The following is a 22,834-nucleotide window of genomic DNA, read 5'->3' as shown; positions in this document are numbered from 1 at the left end:
ATGCAAGAAAGTTGTGTGTTTATGAAAAAACGCACATTGTAAAAGCAGAAATATGTTTGTTTTTTTGCTCCCAATATACTTTCATTATGGGCCAGACCGCATGTGTTTTCTGTAATGATTGTGCCTAGTGTGCTCCTGGCCTGATTCTCCATGTCGTCTAAAGGGGTGCAGTGTTCTCCCCAGAGCCTTTCAGCAGGGCTCACCTGACCCTGCCCTCCCGCCCGGCTGCCGTTTGCCCTGGTCTGTAGCAAAGTTACTTCCTCCTCTTGAATCATTACAGCGGCTGTGTCTGTGCAGCCAGCTCGCTGTCAGGGACGCTCTCTCCACCCTCTTCCCCAGCTCCCTTCGTAGTGTAGAGTAGTGGAGGGGGCGGGGAAAGGTCCTGTGAAGTTAAGCAGGAGAGATAAAGTTGTACCGCGGGACGCCTGTCTCTATTCATTCCGACCGGCAAGTCTCCTGTCATTACGGGGGAGGGGGGCTGTCTCGCAGCCGTTGCTGTGCTAAATACCTTTTATATTCAGACAGCACTAGATTAGCTTCACACTCTTGCACAGTACTGACCTCCCTAATGACTAGTGAGACGTGGAGAGGAGAGCTGTAACGTTGCAGCAGATTTCTGCTGAGATTATAAAAAAAGTGACATTACTGACCTCCTTTCTACAAAATAAAAAAGCAGTTTAGGTGCAATCTTAGCTAAACTTGGAAAATGCTTGCAGTTATTACATTATAAACTACAAAGCAGATGATCCAGCAGCCTCCCTCTTCTAATATTCATAGCAGAGAACTTTCATGCTGGATGATTTAAAAGTGTGTACAGTGTGTGTGTGTGTGTACAGTGTGTGTGTGTGTGTACAGTGTGTGTGTGTGTGTACAGTGTGTGTGTGTGTGTGTGTGTACAGTGTGTGTGTGTGTGTGTGTGTGTACTGTGTGTGTGTGTGTGTACTGTGTGTGTACTGTGTGTGTGTGTGTGTGTGTGTGTGTGTGTGTGTGTGTGTGTGTACAGTGTGTGTGTGTGTGTGTGTGTGTGTGTGTACAGTGTGTGTGTGTGTGTGTACAGTGTGTGTGTGTACAGTGTGTGTGTGTGTGTGTGTACAGTGTGTGTGTGTACAGTGTCTGTGTACAGTGTGTGTGTGTACAGTGTGTGTGTGTGTCTGGTTTTATCCTGGTCTGTCCCCCACACATCCAGTAGTACCTAGCTTATTCCCCCCCCCCCCCCTCTTGAACCCAGTGTGACCCTCCCCACCCGGCTACTTTTTTATGCCACCCGGCTGGAAAAATATTCTGGGGAGAACACTGGGGTGGGTGTGTCTCGCTACATGCTGTCTGTCCACCTGTATGGAGTGCCAATAGGAACAGACTCCATGCTCCTCATCTTGAGCTAGGACATTTGAATGTGTATTAGGGAGGTATCAAAGGGGGCCACTCAGGTAGGAACCAACGCTACACCTACAACCGATCCCAGCTTTTAACTTGGCGTTGGTTCCTGCATGATTGATCTGCACAAATTAATTTGTGAGTATGCAGAGAGCGTATTTATTTTCCTGTATGGAGTGCCAAGCTTCTTTCCTCTGAATATGAGCAGATTATATATGGCATTCAAAACTATCAATATTAAGGTGGCCACTAACTGTCCAATTTTTAGCAAAAAAATCGTTTGAGCAATCAAATTCTGATCGGAAGAAAAATCGTTCACTACACCAGCAACGAACCAATCTTTGCTTCCTACCTATCGCAACCAACAGGGAAATCCAAATTTTGGTTTGACAAAAATCCAATTGGACGGCTATTTTTATAATCATTTGTAATAGATTGTGCCCATCAACTGAGATTATTTACAACCAATCCGATCAGAATTTCTGTTCGCTCGAACATTTTTTTTGCCAGAAATTGGACTGTTCGTGGCCACCTTTAGTCATGCAGGGTGACTGTTTTCTGTCTGTATTGGCGTGATGTCTGGTGTCTGATCCCATGATGTCTGCTGATTACTGATATAGCTGCAGGTAGTCATGCATGCCCTATCACCTCTCCATGGCACAGTACATGCTGCATGGTAAGGAGCCAAACAAGTGCTTCAGTAAAGTGATTGCTGGCAAATGAGTGCCAAGTCTGACAGTTTACACAATGTTGGGTAGGTTTACCTGGTTTCTTGCCATCGAACTTCTAGTTTGCAATTGAAAGCACACCCTGGGGAGATGAGGCAGCACTGCTAAGTGACTTTTAATAGAGTTATATTGGAATCTGCAGCAGGGACTCTTTATGTAACACTCAGATGTATATGGGTACCTACACTCAATCTTACTAAACTTTTGAGCCATAGGATTTGCATATGCTTGCTAAGACCTCATTTACACCAAAATGGCACAGAAAAGCTTGTCCTAATGCATTCATTTTTTTTCATTGTCATGTAAAGTGATTTCCCCCCCCCCAACCCATGCACTTTCTCACAAAAATGCATGTAGCAGTGTGGTGTTTTGAGCCCAAATACACTGGTGTGAATGGGTCGGTGGTTTCCAGTTGAACATTGTGTGCCATTGCGGATCCTTGCAGATTCACAACTACATGCTATTCCAGAAAATGAGTACAAATGTGCCTGGTGGGAACAAGCCCTGGTTCCTCTATGATCACTCTTGGGTCTAGTGAGTAGACAGACACGGTGACCCTTATTCAATTCACTTGTTGTCCTACATTTTCTCCTAGGTTAGATTTTCACACCTTATCAATAACATGCTTTTTAAACCAGCAACAACCCGGAAAAATGCCTTTTAGACCAACAGCAAGCAAGAAAATGCTCAAAATAATTTTGATAGAGCTCTTTCACCTCCTGGTACTTTAATTGCAGAGTGCTGAAAAGTTATTTAAATAGATGAGAAATTATCTCCTAGGAGAAAACACAGAAGAAATAGTTAATTACATATGGCCCTGAGAGTCAGTAAAGGGAGGAATAACTTGCTGTATGCACCCAAGAAATGTAGCGAATATATAAGTTCAGGTGCACTTTAAAGCCTAATAATATAATTTACTGAAAGAGTACAAACTTTCCACTAGGAAGTATTCCAGAAGTAGTAAGAGTCATTGACTTGCTGAAGCAAATTGGAGTTCTTTACAATCTACCCACATGCTGGGGATCTGCTTGATCTAATGCTGATCACCAGTTTGTGCAACACCATCCACTTACAAAAACCTCGATGCGTGTAGCAAGCTTTAAATGTGTTCTAATTTTTAGCGCACTTTGTTGTTCTTAGGTGTCTGAAGGCCTATCGTTTTTACATAGCAGTGTCAAGATGATCCATGGTAACCTAACTCCTGAAAATCTCATTCTAAACAAAAGTGGAGCCTGGAAAATAATGGGGTTTGACTTCTGCAATCCATCCGTAAACCCAACTGAGCAAGAGGTACTGTAATCTTTTGACTGTGATGTTTGTACATTTTGTAGTAGTTTTGGTTGTTTTTGATGATTTTTGTGTGGTAATGAAATGTTGCTTCCACATTTTGTACATCCCAATTCTATCAGCTCGAAAAACAGTTCACCTTATTCTTGCTGAAACTCCCTGCCAGTGTGTGTTTTGCTAATTTATGCGGCACCCTGTTGAAACTCCCTGCGCACAAATCATCGATGCTGCGCTGACATTGGTTGCTTTGCTTTGTTTGCCTTAAAACCAGGCTACATTGTTGTATCCACAAGGGGATGGGCAAAGCATAGATATCCATGTGAAGATTAACCCTACTGTGACCAGAACTAAACCCTGTCCAGCTGTTTATGGAGCAAGAGTTAAATCATACATTGTTTTTTGCCTTTTCATCCATCACAAAGCTATTATCATTGACCAGGTGTTGCCAATAAGAGCAGCTTAGAGAGTGAGTAAGAGATGGGCACATTTTAATGACTCAGAGCCTTCGTCTCATTGTTGCATAAACATTAGTACACAGATTCATTTTTAAGCTGCGTAGAGTAGTGTCAGCTGTATAAAGCGTGATCTGACAACTTTCACACCACACCAACATACAAATATGGAGCTCCGCACAGCTTTTTTTATGTTTGTGGAGAATATATCAGGAAGGGTCACCAAAAAGTGTGTGGGACAGCACTCAAGTGATGTGGGGAACAAAAGCGTGCAACGGATAGACCAGTGTACCACCTGGGTCAATAATCCAGCTTCTCCAAAGTAATCCGGCACAGCTCTTTTACAAATTGCTTTATTTCGTCTTCAAAGGTAAAAACCTACAAGCTGTTACGGTCCACCGTTTCAAACCTCCACGGTCCTTGTTCACGCCACACAACCCATATATCAGGAAGGGTGGCTGTGGTAGTCTGTAGCTACAGGGGATACAATATTACTGCAAATCCTGACCGGCAGATGACATTCTGTGAGCAGGTTTGGTGCCAAACGAATGGACAAGACTCGTGCAAGCAAAGCATTGTTATTCAGTCCAGCAGCAAACTGTTGGATCAGTGACGGCTGTCAGATTTCTGTAGCTTTACTCCGATTTACTTTTGACTTGATATCACTTGTATTCTGACTTCAGAAAGGCTGATATATCTTTAAATTTCAATCCAAGAATTAATTAATGCAGTAATGTTCACATATTCCTCTTTATTTCCCTAGACCAAGTTCTTGTGTAAAGAATGGGATCCTAACTTGCCACCGCTATGTCTACCGAGTCCAGAATATTTAGCACCTGAATACATCCTATCAGTAAGCTGCGACCCCGCCAGTGACATGTACTCTTTAGGCATCATCATACATGCAGTTTACAACAAAGGCAAACCTGTATTTGAAGCCAGCAAACAAGACATTTATAAAAGCTTTAGCAGACAACTGGATCAGGTAGGTGTTTCACACACTTCATATTTAAATACTACCATTGTCCCAATGAAGCTACTGCTTTGTCTCTAGGTAAAAAGCAAGTTTTATATCGTTAAACAATAATCCTAAATGTGGATGCCACCCCAGAGTAGTAATTGCCAGACTTGAATGACATAGACACATTACCTGCATCATTTGCAACTGTAATTTGTGTTAAATGGGCACTATGGTGAAAAATTATAACATTTTACAATGCATATGTACACATACATACACTTCTCTCAGAATTAAAGCACCGTTTGTTTCTTTTACTTTCTTTGTAGCCTTCACCTACAATAGGTGTTATAATCTTACAGCTCTGGACCTTGTACCGACAGATTTTGGACAAGTCCATCAACTCATGGAGGATTTAATTAATATTTTTTTTTTTTTTTTTTAAATTTAAAAAGCGCTTCTGGAAAAGATTTATAGAACTGTGGCCAGCCTGCCTACTTGTGTGCCACTGTTCAGGCAGCTGGACTGTTCCACTGTCATTCAAAAAAAAAAATCCTAAGGACTACTCCAAAACCTGTTGCTAAGAGGTTTAGAGTCAGTAGATTAAAATCCGCACTTTAACCACTTGACCCCCAAGGGTTTTTACCCTAACGGACAAGAGCAATTTTCAACTGTCAGCACTCCTTCCTTTCATTCATCAGTAACTCACTACTTGTCACAACAAAACGATCTATACCTTGTTTTTTTGCCACCAATTAGGCTTTCTTTGGCTGGTACATTAATGCTAATTATGTGAGCGGGTGGCAGGCGCGCGGCGGTCGCAGGTGGAGCGCCCAGAAACACAGACCTAGAGCCCGTTTTTAAATATTTATCTATCTATCTATATATTATATATATCTCTCCACATGTGTTAATTTGTCCTGGTTATTACGTTGTTTAAATAAAGTCCGTAGTACAATGTATGGCAACAGTATATTTGCAAATAAAGGTGCATTATTTTCAGTTTTGCATCTGTTGCTAATTACAAGCCCATTACTAATTTTATTTCTATAACTATGGGGGGGGAGGAGGTATTTATTTTTATTTAATAATAATCCTAACATTTGTATAGTGCTTTTCTCATTATAGTCTTTTTCTCCCGTTGGATTCAAAGCGCTCAAGAGCTGCAGCCACTAAAAGCGCACTTACGGGGCCACCCTGCAGTGTTAGGAAGTCTTGCCCAAGGACTGCTTACTGAATAGATACTGACCCTAGCCAGGATTTGAACCCTGGTCTCCCATGCCAAAGGCAAAGCCCTTAACCAGTGTGAAATGTGTGTTGTTGTTTTTTTGTTTGTTTGTTTTTTGTTTGTTTTTTTACTTTACCACTAGATGTCTCTGTCTGTGAGACAGAGAGTGTGTTGTGATTGGGTTCTCGTTCAAGCCTTGATCTTTGCTTACGGGCACCCTGATTCAGGGAAGACCTCTTCCCTTTCCCCAATCATTGCTCCGCGGGGTTCAGGCGGTAAGCGCGGCAGGGGGGCCTGCGATCGCGAACAATAGCCGCAACGTTGGGGGACATTTTTTAAATATCCTGTGGGTCGCTAACAGGGACCAACAGGACGTTTCAAAACAGCGGGTGGGCGGGTAACCTACCTAATAAAACCCTAATGTCTCTGCGTCTGTCCGTGTGTCAGGGCTTTTTTGCACTGCGCATGTGCAGGGACAGACGCAGAGACACTGCGGAGAGCCGGAGGAGTACAGGGCCAGAAGGGGCAGGCGGGTGCGCGCGCATGCGCAATGGGCGGGCGCGATGGGTGTGCGACTGATGCGCGAGGCGCTATTAGTGACAGTCACTAGTTGGTTAAATGAGTTACATGAGAAGCAAAAAAAAAAAAAAATTATAGTGAATTCAGCGCCATGGAATATGTTAGTGCTTTATAAATCAATAATAATAATTACCTCCTCTGGGACAAATCTACATTGTGTGTTTTGGGGTGTTTTTTTTTTTTTTTTTTTTTTACTTTCACAGTTTTCACTATAGTGCCTCTAAGGATTAGTGTTTAGTTTCAATACAGTACCGTAATTGCAAATTGAGTTGAAAAGAAAACAAAATGCTGTGCAGAAGTTAACCCGCCTGCAAATGAAATACAAATTCCTTATGAGAAAGGAACATCATGGGTATTTTTGGCCTGACATAACTCTATCGGTTAGCCTTTTTAGATGTGGAAGGCATTCTCTGTCATTGGAAACATGGGCAGATGATTGGAAGGTTTTCCACTTGATCCACCCAGGCAGTGGCATAACTACAAATCACGGGCCCCCCCCAGCAAAACTTTGGGGCTTCCAATGTTCACACCCTTTCCCTAGCCTACCCCTGATGACCCTGACATCGGGGTGCATCTTTCAAGGGTCCTAAACCAGTACGGCCATCACAATCTTCACACCCATGTAAAATGTAGCCACAAAAACACCTGATCTGAAGGATGGACCCCTTTATCTGAGGAAGTGAAGTAGCAGTTGGGGTACCCGCACAGCTGTGGGCCCCCCTGCGATTGTAGGGGCTGCTCCCCTGTAGTTACACCCCTGCACCCAGGTGAAAAGTCAATTTGGTCATCTCCACATGGAGACTTTTTACCTTCTTTATTAAAAATGTGTTTATAAAAAAAAAAAACTCCCACAAAACTATTTTAACTCCATGCAGGTTGGATTTTATCTACAACTGCTGAGCCTGTGCCTGTTAAGCCTGGTACTCGCATCCAAGGAATGGCCAATTTTACTGCCTCCAAGTATTATGAGGGCCAACAGATTTTGCATTCTATGAACAGATTATTTCCGGTAAGCTCTCATACATTATGGAACCGATAACCTTGGCCAATCAGTTGGATGTGTGTACCACAGCCTGATAAGTATTTATTTTACACTCTTTTTTTTTTTTTTTTCCTTAGGTTAAAGGTATTTTTCTGCACATTCATACTTGATGGTGAAAAAAAATTTGTCACTCTTATTTCTTTCTTTCATTTCAGTTAAGTCGATTAAACCCAAATGTTCTTGTGAACATCCCAGATGAAGTCAAAGAGCATGTAAAACTTCTTCTGAATGTCACTCCAGCAGTGCGACCTGATGCTGATCAAATGACAAAGGTAGGTATAGCTCAAATATTTGTTATTTCAAGCAGAGGGTTTCAACTTCTGAGCAATCGGTGCATAAACATGTCCACTTGTAGCTGCTCAGCATGTATGTTGGTTCTGTGTTGCTATACCCAGTAAGCATGTGTCTGGGAAGCTAAAACCCACGATTTGGGGATGCCCATAAACTTTCCAGTTCTGTTTGACCTCCCTGTAAACAGGTGGATTCAGGTGATGGTCACTGAATGTCAGATTTCACCAATGGCAAAATAATTAGCCCTTTGGGGACCAGCTGCCTAATCCCCCTTAAGGACCAGGTGTGTGTGTGTGTGTGTGTGTGTGTGTGTGTGTGTGTGTGTGTGTGTGTGTGTGTGTGTGTGTGTGTGTGTGTGTGTGTGTGTGTGTGTGTGTGTGTGTGTGTGTGTGTGCGCACGCGCTTGGGCGGTGGTCAGGCAGCTGAATCCCCAGTGTGGCTGGGTAGGTATGTTGTCCCCTGTGTGGCCAGGTGTCCTCCATATAGCCTGCAGCCTTTACTCGCCTCCCAGGCTCCAGCGATGAGCAGCTGTGGACCCCTCCGCTCTGGCCGGCATTCCTGCTCGTACTGACGTTAGGTTCCGGCTTGATATCATCTAGCCGGGTCCCGACTCTTACGTTAGAGCTAGCAGGGATGCCGGCCAGAGCGGATAGGAGCGCCGATTGCTGGAGGAACGGCAGGAAGGGGAGTGGATCCTCTTCATTACCCCCTCCAAAACCCCCCACCCCACCGCTGCATCACGAACATTGATCAGTATGATCTGACGGTGATCAGAAGCAACTAGTGATGGCCCCTGATCACTGAGGGGACATGTCTGGTGTCATATGAGTGCTCAATCGCGCACAATCGCGTCAGGAGCGGAAACAGCGGGTGACGTAAATCCGGTCAGGTATTTTGACTACAAGTACAACTAAAGGGTACTTTTGCACATACATTGTGACACCAACGCAACGCTGCCATTGAACCAGCATCTTCCCAAGTGCTGTACAACATAATACAGGGTATAGTGTAACAATTTAAAATAAACAATACAACAGTTGACAAGACAATGATCGAGTATAACTGATGCACTGAACAAATCGACTACAGATTTTTACACAGGGGTGGAAGATATGCTCACACATTACACAGCATTGCGAGACAAAAGGGGGAGAGAGCCCTGGCCAAAAGGCCTTACATTGTAAAGGTTTAAAAGGAGGGTTCATGGTAAAATAAAAAATACTAATCCACTTACCTGGGGCTTCCTCCAGCCCATGGCAGGCAGGACGTGCTCTCGACGCTGCTCCGCAGGCTCCCGGTCTTCTCCGGTGGCTCACCCGACCTGACCAGGCCGGCTTCCAGGTCGGGCTCTTGTGTGTCTTACGCCGTCGTGCTGACGTCATCGAACGTCCTCCAGGCTGTACTGCACAGGTGCAGTAGTCCTGCGCAGTACAGTCCGTACTGCGCAGGACTACTGCGCAGTACGGACTGCGCGACCGCGTGAGATGCACGTTGGAGCGCACAAGAGCCCGACCTGGAAGCTGGCCTGGCCAGGTCGGGTGAGCCACTGGAGAAGACCGGGATCCTCTGGAGTGGCATCGAGGGCACGTCCTGCCTACCACTGGCTGGAGGAAGCCCCAGGTAAGTGTATTAGTATTTTAATTTTTTTTAAACATGTCCGTGGATCTCTCCTTTTAAGGGCTAGGACAGTAGGTGAAGGGAAGCTGTGCATGAGATGGTAAAAATGGTTGTCAGGTTGTCAGTGGGTGAAGTGTCCTAGATAGGAGAGTTGAATTTTTAGGTTTCACTTAAAAAGGGTAAGTGAGTGGCAGTTGTGTTAATGGAGGGTGTTCCAGAAGAGGGGAGGGGATCGAGAGAAGTCTTGTAAGCAGGCGATAAAGAAGAGGTGAGCAGAGAGGAAGACAGAATATGGTTAGTAGAGCAGAGACTGCATCTAGAATAGTATCAGGAAATACGTTTTAGATAAGGAGCTAGGTTGTGGAGAGCTTTGTAGGCAAGAGTCAGGATTTTGAATTGTATCCTTTACAGAGTGGGGTACGGAGGGAAGAGAGGTAGATGAGTCGAGCAGCAGAGTTTCATGATGGACTGTAACAGGGCTAAACTGTTACCGTATTTTCCGCCGTATAAGACGATCCGGAATATGACGCACCCAGGTTTAGAGGGCAAAAACCAGGGGAAAAAAATACTAAACCTGGTATGTCCATATTCCAGGAGTGCCTTGTACATGTTATCCCTTAAATGGGAACCTCCTGTGCCCTCCATGTCTGTCCCATGTCTCCCCTTGTGTCCCCTATGCAGCCTCCAGTCTGCCCCATGCCATCCATCAGTCTGCCCCATGCCATCCACTGTCTCCCACATTCGTCCAGCAGTCCCCCTCATGTCTCCTCCACCATGCCCGTGTGTGTACCTGTGTCCTCCATCATGTTGTCTGCCCCTGCGGTGTGCACAGCTCCCCCCGCATGTTGTCTACATACACCCCCCCCCCCCCACCCCTCTGTGTACGGCTCCCCCTGCGTGTTGCCTGAAGTTGGGGATTCCCTGCTTTTGCCATATAAGACGCAGGGACTTTTTCTCCCCATTTTTGGGGGAGAAAAAGTACGTCTTATATGGCGAAAAATACGGTAACTTCCAGTGGCAGTTTTCACCTTCCTCAATGTAATGTTGGTAATGAAAGTCCTCATTTATGGCTGTCGATTTTCTTAAATTGATGCTTCCTTGATATATCTGCTGTCATCTTCTAGATGTTGTGCATGTGGGGTTTTTTTTTTTTTTTTTTTTACTTGAATTTGTCAATTAAAGTGTACCAGAGATGAGAAAAAGTGGGTGGGACTCAGACTAGCTTATGGGGGCTGGAGGAACCTCCGGGTAAGTATCAAATCTTTTGTGTGCTTCATCTCTGGGTCACATAATGCATTTACTGAGAATTTTTTGATATCAGAAATGTATATTGGCTACTTTTATTATACTTCTTCTTGGTGCTCCGAATTAGTTGACCTGTACATTGCGTTTTCTTGAGTGGGAGATAAATATTGATGTTTGTTTTGGCATAATTGGGCAGGAAAATGCTTTTCAGAATGTTGCGTAGATGAATATAGCTTTACTTTAAAACTTTTTTGCTTTCTCTTATTTGCAGATACCGTTTTTTGATGATGTTGGTGCCGTAACGCTGCAATATTTTGATTCCCTCTTTCAACGGGATAATCTCCAGAAGTCCCAGTTTTTTAAAGGGCTGCCCAAGGTTCTTCCGAAACTGCCAAAGGTTTGTATAAGGGCTGGTTCACAATGGGGGGCGGTTGTGCTGCACTTGGCGATTCGCCAAAGTTCTAGGGAAGTGTCGCTCTATGTGGGTGTTCACACAGCAACATTACAATTTTTGGTGCTGGTATACTTTAGGTTTAGGGTACCCACTAGGATTCCCCATAGACCAGCACCGCCGCTGTTGATTTTATTACAAATTACATCACCTTGTCGGCTAATGAAATCTGTTATAAAAATAGAAGAAAACCCGATGCATAGAGTATGAGGCCCCAGAATGCTGCAATCTTCCCCTTGTCACTCTGAGATGTTGTTGGGAGTGAAAAGAAGAAAAAAAGCATTGACAGAACTTGTGCCACCACTCCACCTAGTGGCAGAAAAGGATAGAACATTCTACTCTCTAAAATTCAATTATTTTAAGTTTTTGTAGTTTGTTTTTTTGTTTTGCTGAAATTAGTATTTGGTTACCGTACTTTAGATTTTGTTTGTGTGTTTTTTGTTTGTTTTTTTGGTTTTTTTGCACATTCTAATTTTTTTTCAGAATTCTGCTACTTTTTCCAAATCTGCATTGATTAGAAAGCTGGGTTTCCATCCAAGTGGGGTCCTTATTGGAATCAGAGAACCATTTATTGGAATAATTATTTTTTTAAATCCTATGTGTAACATACTGTTTGATTATTCAAGTACTATTATGCAAGTGAGGGAATATCCTTAGACTTGTGTTTTTATTATTACGGTGTTCTGTTAATTGTGAATAAATACAGTAGCAAGAAAATATGTGAACCCTTTGGAATTATATGGATTTCTACACAAATTGGTCATAAAATGTGATCTGATCTTTAAGTCACAACAATAGACAATCACAGTCTTCTTAAACTAATACAACACAAACAATTAAATGTTTCCATGTTTTTATTGAACACACCATATAAACATTCACAGTGAATGTGAACCCCTAGACTAATGACATCTCCAAGAGCAAATTGGACTGCGGTGTCAGCCAGCTGGAGTCCAATCTATGACATGAGGTTGGAGGTGTTGGTTACAGCTGCCCTATACAATCCCACACTAGTTTTGGGTTTGCTTTTCTCAAGAAGCATTGCCTGATGTGACTGATGCCTCACATCAAAGAGCTCTCAGAAGACCTACGGTTAAGAATTGTTGACTTGCATAAAGCTGGAAAGGGTTATAAAAGTATCTCCAAAAGCCTTGCAGTTCATCAGTCCACGGTAAGACAAATTGTCTATAAATGAAGAAAGTTCAGCACTGTTGTTACTCTTCCTAGGAGTGGCCATCCTGAAAAGATGAATGCAAGAGCACAGCACAGAATGCTCAATGAGGAAGAAGAATCCTAGAGTGACGAAGATCAGATCACATTTTATGACCAATTTGTGTAGAAATCTATATTATTCCAAAGGATTCACAAACTTTTTCTTGCTACTGTATTTATTGTGGTTTGCCTTCTTAACCCCCTTGGCATTATGATTATTTTTCCAGTAACCCTCCAGGACAGGTATACTACGAGATTTGGCCCCTCCCAGGAAACAGGAAACATCCACTTGGTCTCTCTATAAGTTTAGACCCACCGCAGGTGTCCGGCAGTATGGATGTTTCCTGTTCCCTGGAACAGGTCTCTCTGTAAGGTGTCCGAGTCCTGGAGAGCCTGGGTGGCTAAGGGCTTTGGGCATGCTGCTGGGGATTTATGCTGGCCGATAAATGCGGAGATCAGTAGTGTGGAACCAGTGGCTTACCTCACTCAAACGCATGGTGTTCAGGTGATGGCGGCAGGGGGAAGGCTGTAGCGAAGACGCTCTTTTGGCAGAGGCCGCTGGCACGGTTGTTGGACGCTGGGGGAGACAAAGCGGTAGGCGGAGGCCGTGCGCATGGTTTCCCTCAACCAAGATGGCGGCACGGACGTTTCCGGTGTCGCCGTGACGTCACTTCCGCACGCCAGAATTGAAGAGCTACAGCGGTTCGGCGTTCACTCTCACTATCCATTAAACTGTGTGAGAGATAAACGCTGCTCAGGAGGCTGGGATTCAAGGCAGGAGGCCAAGAAGGATACCAAAGCCGACAAGCCTGAGACTGATCCAAACAAACAAGACGCAGGAGCGGTGAGATAAAACTGATTTGGATTCGTGTTTACAGCTAGCCTTAGCTGTTGGGGCAAAGTTTGGCTAAAGATTGTTTGTTTAGCTAAAGTGGTTTGTTTGACTAGGGTTGTTTTGTCTGTTTTTCTTTCAGAGTAAATACTGCTGATTAAACTGACAGGCCCAGGTCCAAACGTTGCCCTATATGCAATACTAAATTGTCATATGTATGTGCTAAAACTTTGTTAAGCATGCACAATTACACTGCTTAATCAGGAGTCTGCTACTTCATATAAATACTTAATGAATGCAATGAGAAGTGAAATGACTGAGTTAATTAAGGCTTTCAGAGAAGCAATGGTGGCTTCAGCTACACAAGCACCTGTTAATGTTACAGATAAAAATTCCTGTGCCAATTAATGTTGGAACTACTTTTTTTGCACAGGCTGGGGTGATTATAACTCCGCCAGTTATTGGCAATATACCTGCTTCCGTATCAGATGAAATTGTTAGTAATGTATCTGTTGGACCTTTGTTTGTACATAAAAAAGCTACAGCTAATAGACAGGTTTTGTCTGATTCTGAACCAGAGTAATTCGAAATGGAGGATGTTTTTGATTCTGATGGTGAAGAGGAGTATGCAAAGCAAACCTGCAAGAGTTAAATTTGCATCAAGTGAAACTGAAAAGCTTTATATAATGCATTAGTTTTAAAAACTGACAAGCCACAAAGGACTTCTGTACATGAGGAATTGTATGCAGGAGTGGAAGGGACCAACCACTAGTATTTTCTGTACATACTTCAAAGGAAAAGTGTTTTTTGTCTAGGTTTAAGGGAAGGTTTCCTTTTTCAGAAGAGCATAGCAAACACTGGGACAAGTGTCCTAATTTGTATTGCAAAAAGGGTGTGTGCATCAAACACCAGGTGAACCCTTATATACCTGGCTTTGCAGATAAGGCCTAATTAGCTTATTCATAAGACACTGCTCAAGCAAATCTGCATTCGCTTTTGCATGCCAGGATATGTAGGGTTTTGCCAACTAACTCACCAAAGGGCCCCAGGATCCCAAGTGTCCTAAGTTGGATGCTGTCTTTTCTTTAATTAAAATTAATTAGCTTTTGAAGGTGTTGATAATATAAAAGAGCCTTCAAAAAAAAAAAAAAAAAAAAAAAAAAAGTTTGCTTTAAAGAAAACTTGGACAGCTGTTGGTAAAAATTTTCGGCCTGCTGCAGCAACTACAGTACTCGCTCGCACTTTAAATTTGGGAATGCGGCAGGTGGAAAGGCACATAAAAATTGGTGCAAGTAAAGAGGTGATATTAAATTCTCTTTACTGTGATGTTTAAAACTATTCGCTTTATGATTGATGCGACTTCTGAATCACATTGATGACAGAGCTGCAGTGTTAGCCAATGTAGCTAGAAGGAATCTTTGGATAAAGACATGGGAAGTACTTTACCCAAAAATAAAGTGTGTACAATTCCACATTCATGAGATCGATTATTTGGGCCAGATTTGGTACAGAGTCTCAAACGAGGCCAATATCACAGCTTCAATAGAGCAGAGCAAACCGAACGCCTTGTTCAGAAGCTCTGATGCACCGTCTAAACAAAAGGGACGAAAACCAGGTGGGAGGAAGACTCAGCAATTGCTTCCACTCTTTAAATAATTTGTGAAATGAATAGTACCCGTAAACAAAGGAAAGGGTTGTATGCAAAGATATCCCTGGTCAAAAAAACGACAGGAAATATTCGATTCATATGGAACCGGAAGCCAATAAATACATTCATAAAACATGTAAAGTTTCTGAATGGAGTCAATTTACACAGTCTGGAATCTTCCGATTCTAGGAGGATACAGGATAAGCATCGGTCTGAAAGATGCTTATTGACATGTACTGATTGAATCGAAATCCCAGGCATTTCTGAGGTTGCAGTGAGAAACGAAAACGGAATGTATCACTTTCAATTCCGTTGCCTCTCCTTTGGAATAAAATCGGCACCCAGAATATTTACAAAAATTATTTCGTAAATAGTTGCCGAACTTCACAGGAAAGAAAATGTGTTAAATCCTTACCAGTTAATGCACCATAGAGGTAGTGTGTACAGAACTGAAAAAAGCTGGATGATTAATAAGCATAAAAAGATTTCATATACAACCATCTCGGATAATTCTGTGCCTAGTATTTGTGATAAATTCGATGGAACTAAAAATCGTCTTAGGGGAACAAAATTGTTCAAGTTGATGAACTTAGCGTTTTGCCGGGCATACACGGCTCGGTTATTGCGCCGGATCGAGCCAGCGGCTCGATGCCAGCGCATCCCCGCTCGTGCGCGCAGATCGATTGCCGCTCGTCCCCTTCCTTATAAGCGCTCGATTCCCTGCCATTGTCCGCAGGCGGGGGTCGAGCGGCTTGATCGGGCCAGCTGAATATTAGCTGGCCGGATCAGTTGCTCGATACACGGTACAGAAACGTATCGTGTATCCCCAGCATTAGAGAGTCTAGTGTTAGCAGAGGACAATCTGGAGTTGTTCACAGTTGTACACCTAAAGGGCTCAACAAACAATCTAACATACTTCCTCAGTCGGACTCAAATGTCGATTGTGGAGTGGACTTTAAATATAGCAGGTGGATAACCCAGATGTGGGGAATACCAGAGGTAGAGTTGTTCTCAGGAAGATAATGAATTCAGAGATGACTGTAATCTTAGCTGCACCCAGTTGGGACAAGAGATTGTGGTTTCCGCTATTGTTGAATATGAAGTTTGCAGGACCGATATTGTTACCAATAATGGACAATCTAATCACAGTTCAGGAGGTGAACATTCCTCAAGTAATAAATTTGAATCTAGCGGACTTGCTAGTGAAGGCTATCCTCAGGGGAAAAGGACTATCTAACAGAGTGATTGAATCTTTACTGAATAGTTAGAAAGCGAACTTATATAAAATGTATGACCTGTGTTTACAGGAGTCTGTTTTTAAAGGTAGCCATACACTGTTTAGATTAGCAGCAGACAGATTATCAGATACAATTCTGATCTATCTGATGTGTTTAGGTGCATTGGGGTCAATGCAGAGTGATAAGCAATCTCTTCAGATCGATTTTAATTTACCAGCTTGTCAGAAAGATTGCAGTTGATCCTTCGATCGCAATCAGGCAATCGATTTGCGATCGATAGATCGATTTCGATCGATCGGCCGAAAATCGACTGGGTATGGGCTTCTTAAGTCTGCTGAAATAGGGACAATTTTGGAGTTTTTTGCAAAACTGTGTTAATGGTCTGACCCTAAACACTATTAGGGTTCAGATCTCTGCATTATCAGAATTTTTTTTACACAAGCAGTTGGCTAATGATCCTTTAATTATTAGATTTCGAAGTCTGTGGAGCAGAAAAGGCCGGTTGTGGTGAAACCGTTTCCGAAACAGGATTTATCGACTGTACTAAAAGCTTTGACATTTTCGCCTTTTGTGCCAACGGAAGACTTAGGCTTAGGACTTATAACGCTTAAAGCGGTCTTTTTAGTAGCCATAACTTCTGAAAGATGCATAAGTGAATTAGAGGCACTGTCATGTAAAGAATTGTCCTGCACAATATATGATGATAGAGTTGTTCTCAGAACTAGTGAAGATTTCTTGCCAAGGTCAGAGATAGGTTTCACAGAGGTCAAGAAATTATATCTCCTTCCTTTTACACTAATCCATTGAATGAAAAAGAAAAGAAATGAAGTATGTTAGATGTAAGGAAAAATCTGATAGAATAGCTAAAGAAAATAAAGATATCAGAAAATCAAAGTTTATTTGTAAATTTTTCTGGCAAGATAGTAGGAAAAGTACCAAAAAGACTATAGATGGATCAATCTGTGCATTGTGGAAGCATATAAAACCAGGAATTTAGAAATTCCTGGTGAAGTAAAGGCTCATTATACCAGGGAAACGGCTACGACCTGGGCTTGCAGAGCTGGAGTGTCTCCAATGGAGATATGTAAAGCGGCGACATGAAAGAATATCAACACATTCATGCACCACTACAAGTTGAATTGGATGACTGCAAGGGAGTTTGGAAGAGAAATCCTGCAAGCGGTCAGCCCGCCCTAAGGTTGGTGAGGTTTATTTCTTGCTCATCATCTCGTAGTATACCTGTCCTGGAGGGTTACTGGAAAAACCCTAAGCTAGCTAACGGGTAGATTTATTTTAGGTAACCCTCCAGGACAGGTTGCGAACCCACCCATTTTAAAATTAAGTATGTATATGTATATGTAATACTGTATACGTTATGTGTATATATGATAAACTGCAATGTATAATTAGGGTAGTCTGGTGTGTAGACCATGTTCAGGGTTTCTTGAATACATACTGCCGGACACCTGCGGTGGGTCTAAACTTAGAGAGACCAAGTGGATGTTTCCTGGGAGGGGCCAAATCTCGTAGTATACCTGTCCTGGAGGGTTACCTAAAATAAATCTACCCGTTAGCTAGCTTAGGGTTTCCGGATTTTATGGTCTAAAAGCGGTGCAATTTTTTTGCACCCTTTCAGACCCTAAAACCTGGAAAAAAATCATGCTGCCAAGGAGATCTGCAGCAGTTTTTCAATCGCTCACCTCCCTGGATCCAGCGCTGCAGTTATGCCTCCATCCTCCGGGTGGCGCTGCTACTCTAAAGTGAAATTGCCAGCTGTAGTCATGACGACAGCCGGCGATCTCACCAGCAGGAAGTAGAGCTCCCCCGGAGGAGAGGAAGAAGAACGGCGGCTGACGTCCGTATCCCCCGGGAGGTATATAATAATGCCTGCTGCGCGCTATACTCTGCACACAGCCTCCGGCGGCTACACCAAGGGCACGGATTTCAGTCTCTAGATGTGCAAAGCTGGTAGAGACATACCCTAAAAGACTGGCAGCTGTAATTGCAGCAAAAGGTGGTTCTACAAAGTATTGACTCAGGGGGCCGAAAAATTTACGCACACCCCACTTTACAGTTATTTATTTGTAAAAATTATTTGGAATGATGTATGATTTTCGATCCACTTCTCACATGTACACCACTTTGTATTGGTCTTTCACGTGGAATTCCAATAAAATTAATGCATGTTTGTGGCAGTAATGTGACAAAATGTGGAAAACTTCAAGGGGGCCGAATACTTTTGCAACACACTGTAAAACCGGATGTATTTGTGATAATTTCACTTTAAAGAGACTCTGAAGTCTCCTGAAAACGATATTTTTTTTTTTTATTTAAAAAAATGTGCTTAACATCTTTGCCCTAACTAAACCGCCGCATTCCCGCCACTGACATCTATCTTAATCCCCCTAAACTCGGCGTCCCCCTCCCCTGCAAAATCCACGACTTTCTTGGTCGTGGATTTTGCTGCTGTAGGAGGCAGAGCTATGAGCCGCAGCTCTGCTTCATGCCCTGTCTATCAGCGTCGGATCTCCGCCTTTCCCCCGCCCCTCTCAGTGAAGGAAGACTGAGAGGGGTGGGGGAGAGGCGGCGATCCGGGCTGACAGACGCGCTGAGAGGCAGAGCTGCAGCTCATAGCTCTGCCTCTCACGGAAGCGCTGCCCGGATTGCCCCCCCTGGTGAGTTGGGGGGGATTTAGTTAGTGTACATCGGCGGGAATGCGGCGGTTTAGTTAGGGCAAAGATGTTAAGCAAATTCTTTTTAAATAAAAAGATCGTTTTCAGGAGACTTCAAAGTCTCTGTAAGTGAGCGATTGTGATCCCTCACAATTCACCACTACTGAATATGCAAATCATCTCTTTATGCCGCTGAAGCCAGGCTTGCATCTAGGACCGCTGCTGTAAAGCAAGTCTATAGCTATAAATTTTAGAGACATATCAACTCAACATGCAGACAGCCTGTTTTGAACGGTTAGTCCTCCTCAGTGCATAGCACAGATTGATATGGCTCTATGGGATAAGGCTTGGACCAGAACAATGGAATACCCAGGCAGATCAGGGTGACCCAAAAGCACTAGGAAAGTATAGGACTAAAAAAGACCAAAAAACCCTCCTACTGAAAAAGTAAACGCTCAGTTTAGTTTGCTTTCTTACAGAAGGTAGTTGCGATAATTCAGCTTTAAGTGAGCAACTGTGGTTACCCGCAATGCACAGCTACTGACTATGCAAATTATCTCTTTATGCCCCTGAAGCCAGGCTTACATCCAAAACTGCTGGTGTTTAGCAAGCCTATAGCTTATACATTTTACAGAGCCACATCAATCTATCATGCAGACAGCCTGTTTCGGACTGTTGATCCTCCTCCGTGCATGGCAGGGATTGATATGGCTCTATGGGATAGGGCTTGGACCAGTGCAACAGAATACTCAAGCATTTCCAGGTGACCCAAAACTTCTTAGGGTATAGGGGACTGAAAGAGACAGAAAAGAGCCCTCCTACTAAAAAAAAAAAAAAAAAAAAAATCCGTAGTTTCTCTTCTTTATAACAGAATGTATTTGCGATAATTCATTTTTAATTTTAGCACTGTGGTCTCCCACAATGCATCAATGCTGAAATATTCTTGACTATACTTTATAGGGGTGCTATATTATTGGCTTTATTCAGAGCAGTTTTAAAAAACACGCATACCTAGAAAAAAATAGACCTGAAAGTCACATTGCAAAATCTCTAAGTGCATAATGATTGCGATTGTGTTTTGCAGTGTAAACTAAGCTGAAGAGAGAACTGCAGCAATAAAGGAATTATTCTGGCATAACTTGCATTCAAAACCTACAGCATCTGCCCACTCCTACCTGCGTTGAGCCCAAAATTATGCCATTAATGTAACAGTTTGCTCTAGGACACAGTATAGTTAGTACTGATAGTAGACCTTTCCATTCCTATGACCTCCAGTTCATTGACATTAGTGCATGAAAGGGGGTGCATTTTCTTGCTGCAATCCCTGCATTTGTCACAATATGCCCCATCAAGATGATGTATCTTTTTTGTTTAAATAGCAAATGGAGGCTTCACTTTTCTCCTTACACCAAAAAAATGAAAACTGGGGGAGTGTGATAAGGCTGTAGCAAACTCAAAGATTTTAACTTAATATTAGGCCATGGTCATTGCCTTGTAAATGCAGGATCACAATAGAGGGGGAAGTTACATTGTGTGATGCATGCAGTGCATTAAGAAAACGTCACTGTGACTGTGAATGTGCCTTTTGTCTGGAGCCATACTAAAGTGAAAGTTGCATTACAACGTAATTGCATTTGCGAAAGATGCAATGTCAGTATGATCCTACCCTAAAACAGGATTCTGTTCGACTTATGGTGGCCATACATGGTACAATAAAAACATTCGATTATCCCGTTTATTCGATCTAAATGATTGAATCGAATGAAAGTTGAAAATATATTTTTTTTTTCGATCAAGAAATTTGAATGATTATCCCGGTGTTTTTTTTTTTTTTTTTTTGTTTTTGTTTTTTTTTATAGAAAAATCAGATCGGACATGCTGAAAAAATCTTTATATTCGATCTAACAGAATAATCAAACTAATGGTGGCCATACATGGTACAATTTTTTCATACAATCTTACCATTTCTATGTAATATAAGGGAACTGCCTAAATTATCCTTTCAGTATATTCACTTAATTTACCCTTATACTACATAGAAATGGTAAGATTGTATGAAAAAATTGTACCATGTATGGCCACCATAATGGTGGCCATACATGGTACAATTGTTTTCATCCAATCTTGCCATTTCTATGTAGTATAAGGGTAAATTAAGTGAATATATTGAAAGGATAACTTAGGCAGTTCCCTTATATTACATAGAAATGGTAAAATTGGATGAAAAAATTGTACCATGTATGGCCACCATAAATTATCTAATGGGGAAAAAATGAAAAATTGTACCATGTATGGCCACCTTTAGTCTAATGGAATTGCAAATCTATTGAATTAAAGGGGAAATGTTTCCTGTCATTGAGGTATGATGTGTGTTGATATTTCAGTGAATTACACAAATTTTTTTTTTCTTTTCCCAGCGAGTTGTTGTACAGCGTATACTCCCAGCATTGACATCTGAGTTTGTAAACCCGGATATGGTTCCATTCGTATTGCCCAATGTTCTGCTTATAGCAGAGGAGTGCACAAAGGAGGAATATGCCAAACTCATTTTACCAGATCTGGGCCCTGTATTCAAGCAGCAAGAACCTATACAGGTATGTTAAGTACTTTTGCCATAACCATGTCAAAGCACACTTTTTAAATGCTGAAGAAGGTGCTTTTTAACAGGTCTGCAAACCTCCACATTATTGAATAAACTTTTAATGAATGGTGGGTGAAACAAAGGAATGTTTTGTAATATGTAGCATGTAATAATTTGAAATCAATTGCTTTTTAGATATTTGTTCTTTTGGGTTCAGTGTCTTGCTTTTATGCTTTTTATTGAGCCTTCTGTTTATGTATAGCAGTTTTGTTTGATGTTTAATGACAGAGCTGTCTAATTTGATTCTGTATACAGTGCATCCAGGAAAGTATTCACGGCGCATCACTTTTACCACTTTTTGTTACAGCCTTACTCCCAAATGGATTGAATTCCTTTTTTTTTTCCTCAGAATTCTCCTCAACACCACATAATGACAATGTGAACTTGAGGTTTTGGCAAATTTTATAAAAAGAAAGGAGAAAGCACATGTACATAAGTATTCACAGCCTTTGACATAAAGCTCCGGTGCATCCTGTTTCCCCTAATCATCCTTGAGATGTTTCTGCAGCTTAATTTAAGTCCACCTGTGGTAAATTCCATTTGATTGGACATGATTTGGAAAGGCACACAACGGTCTATATAAGGTCCCACAGTTGACAGTTCATGTCTGAGTATAAACCAAGCATGAAGTCAAAGGGATAGTCTGTAGACCTCTGCGACAGTTTGTCTTGAGGCACATATCTGGGGAAGGTTACAGAAAAAAATCTTCTGGTTTGAAGATCTCAATGAGCACAGTGGCCTCCACCATCCATAAGTGGAAGGAGTTTAAAGCCACTAGGACTCTTCCTAGAGCTGGCTGGCCTTCTAAACTGAGTATTTGGGGGAGAAGGGCCTTGGTCAGGGAGGTGACCAAGAACCCCATGGTCACTCTGTCAGAGCTTCAGATGTCCTTTGCAGAGAGAGAGGAGAATCTTACAAAATGACAACGATTTCTGCATCAATCGGGAGCGTATGGTAGATCGGCCAGACGGAAGCTACTCCTTAGTAAAAGGCGAATGGCAGCCTGCCTGCCTGGAGTTTGACAAAAGGCACCAGGGTCCATATGCAATTAACTATTTCTCCTGAGTTTTCTCCTGAGTGAAATTTTTAAATTTGTCAAAATGCATTTTAAGCCATCAGAAAGCAAGAAAATGCTCAAAATAATTTGATAGTCCTTTTTTTTTATTTACTTTTTGGTACTTTTTTTAGCTGAAAAGTGCTGGAAAGTTATTTTAATTTGAAGATGGAAAATTATCTCCTAAGAGAAAACTCAGGTGAAAAAGTGAATTGCATATGGCCCCAGGACTCTCAAACTATTAGAAACTACATTTTCTGGTGTGATGAGACAAAGCTTGAACTC

General features: G+C 42.3%; 1 protein-coding gene across 1 annotated transcript in view; it reads left to right on the top strand.

Moving 5' to 3' along the window:
• Positions 1-22,834, top strand: part of SCYL2 (SCY1 like pseudokinase 2) — a 68,223-nt gene that overhangs the window by 15,685 nt on the left and 29,704 nt on the right. The window contains exons 5-9 of the mRNA XM_068272810.1: positions 3,243-3,392; positions 4,605-4,826; positions 7,804-7,920; positions 11,073-11,198; positions 21,272-21,448. Coding sequence (XP_068128911.1) covers positions 3,243-3,392; positions 4,605-4,826; positions 7,804-7,920; positions 11,073-11,198; positions 21,272-21,448 — 792 coding nt within the window. The remainder of the gene's footprint in view (positions 1-3,242; positions 3,393-4,604; positions 4,827-7,803; positions 7,921-11,072; positions 11,199-21,271; positions 21,449-22,834) is intronic.

The sequence above is a fragment of the Hyperolius riggenbachi genome, chromosome 3 (assembly GCF_040937935.1).
Source record: "Hyperolius riggenbachi isolate aHypRig1 chromosome 3, aHypRig1.pri, whole genome shotgun sequence".
In the NCBI taxonomy this organism is placed as follows: Eukaryota; Metazoa; Chordata; class Amphibia; order Anura; family Hyperoliidae; genus Hyperolius; species Hyperolius riggenbachi.
The sequence above is the reverse complement of the archived record's forward strand: the minus strand, read 5'-3'. Positions and strand labels throughout refer to the sequence as shown.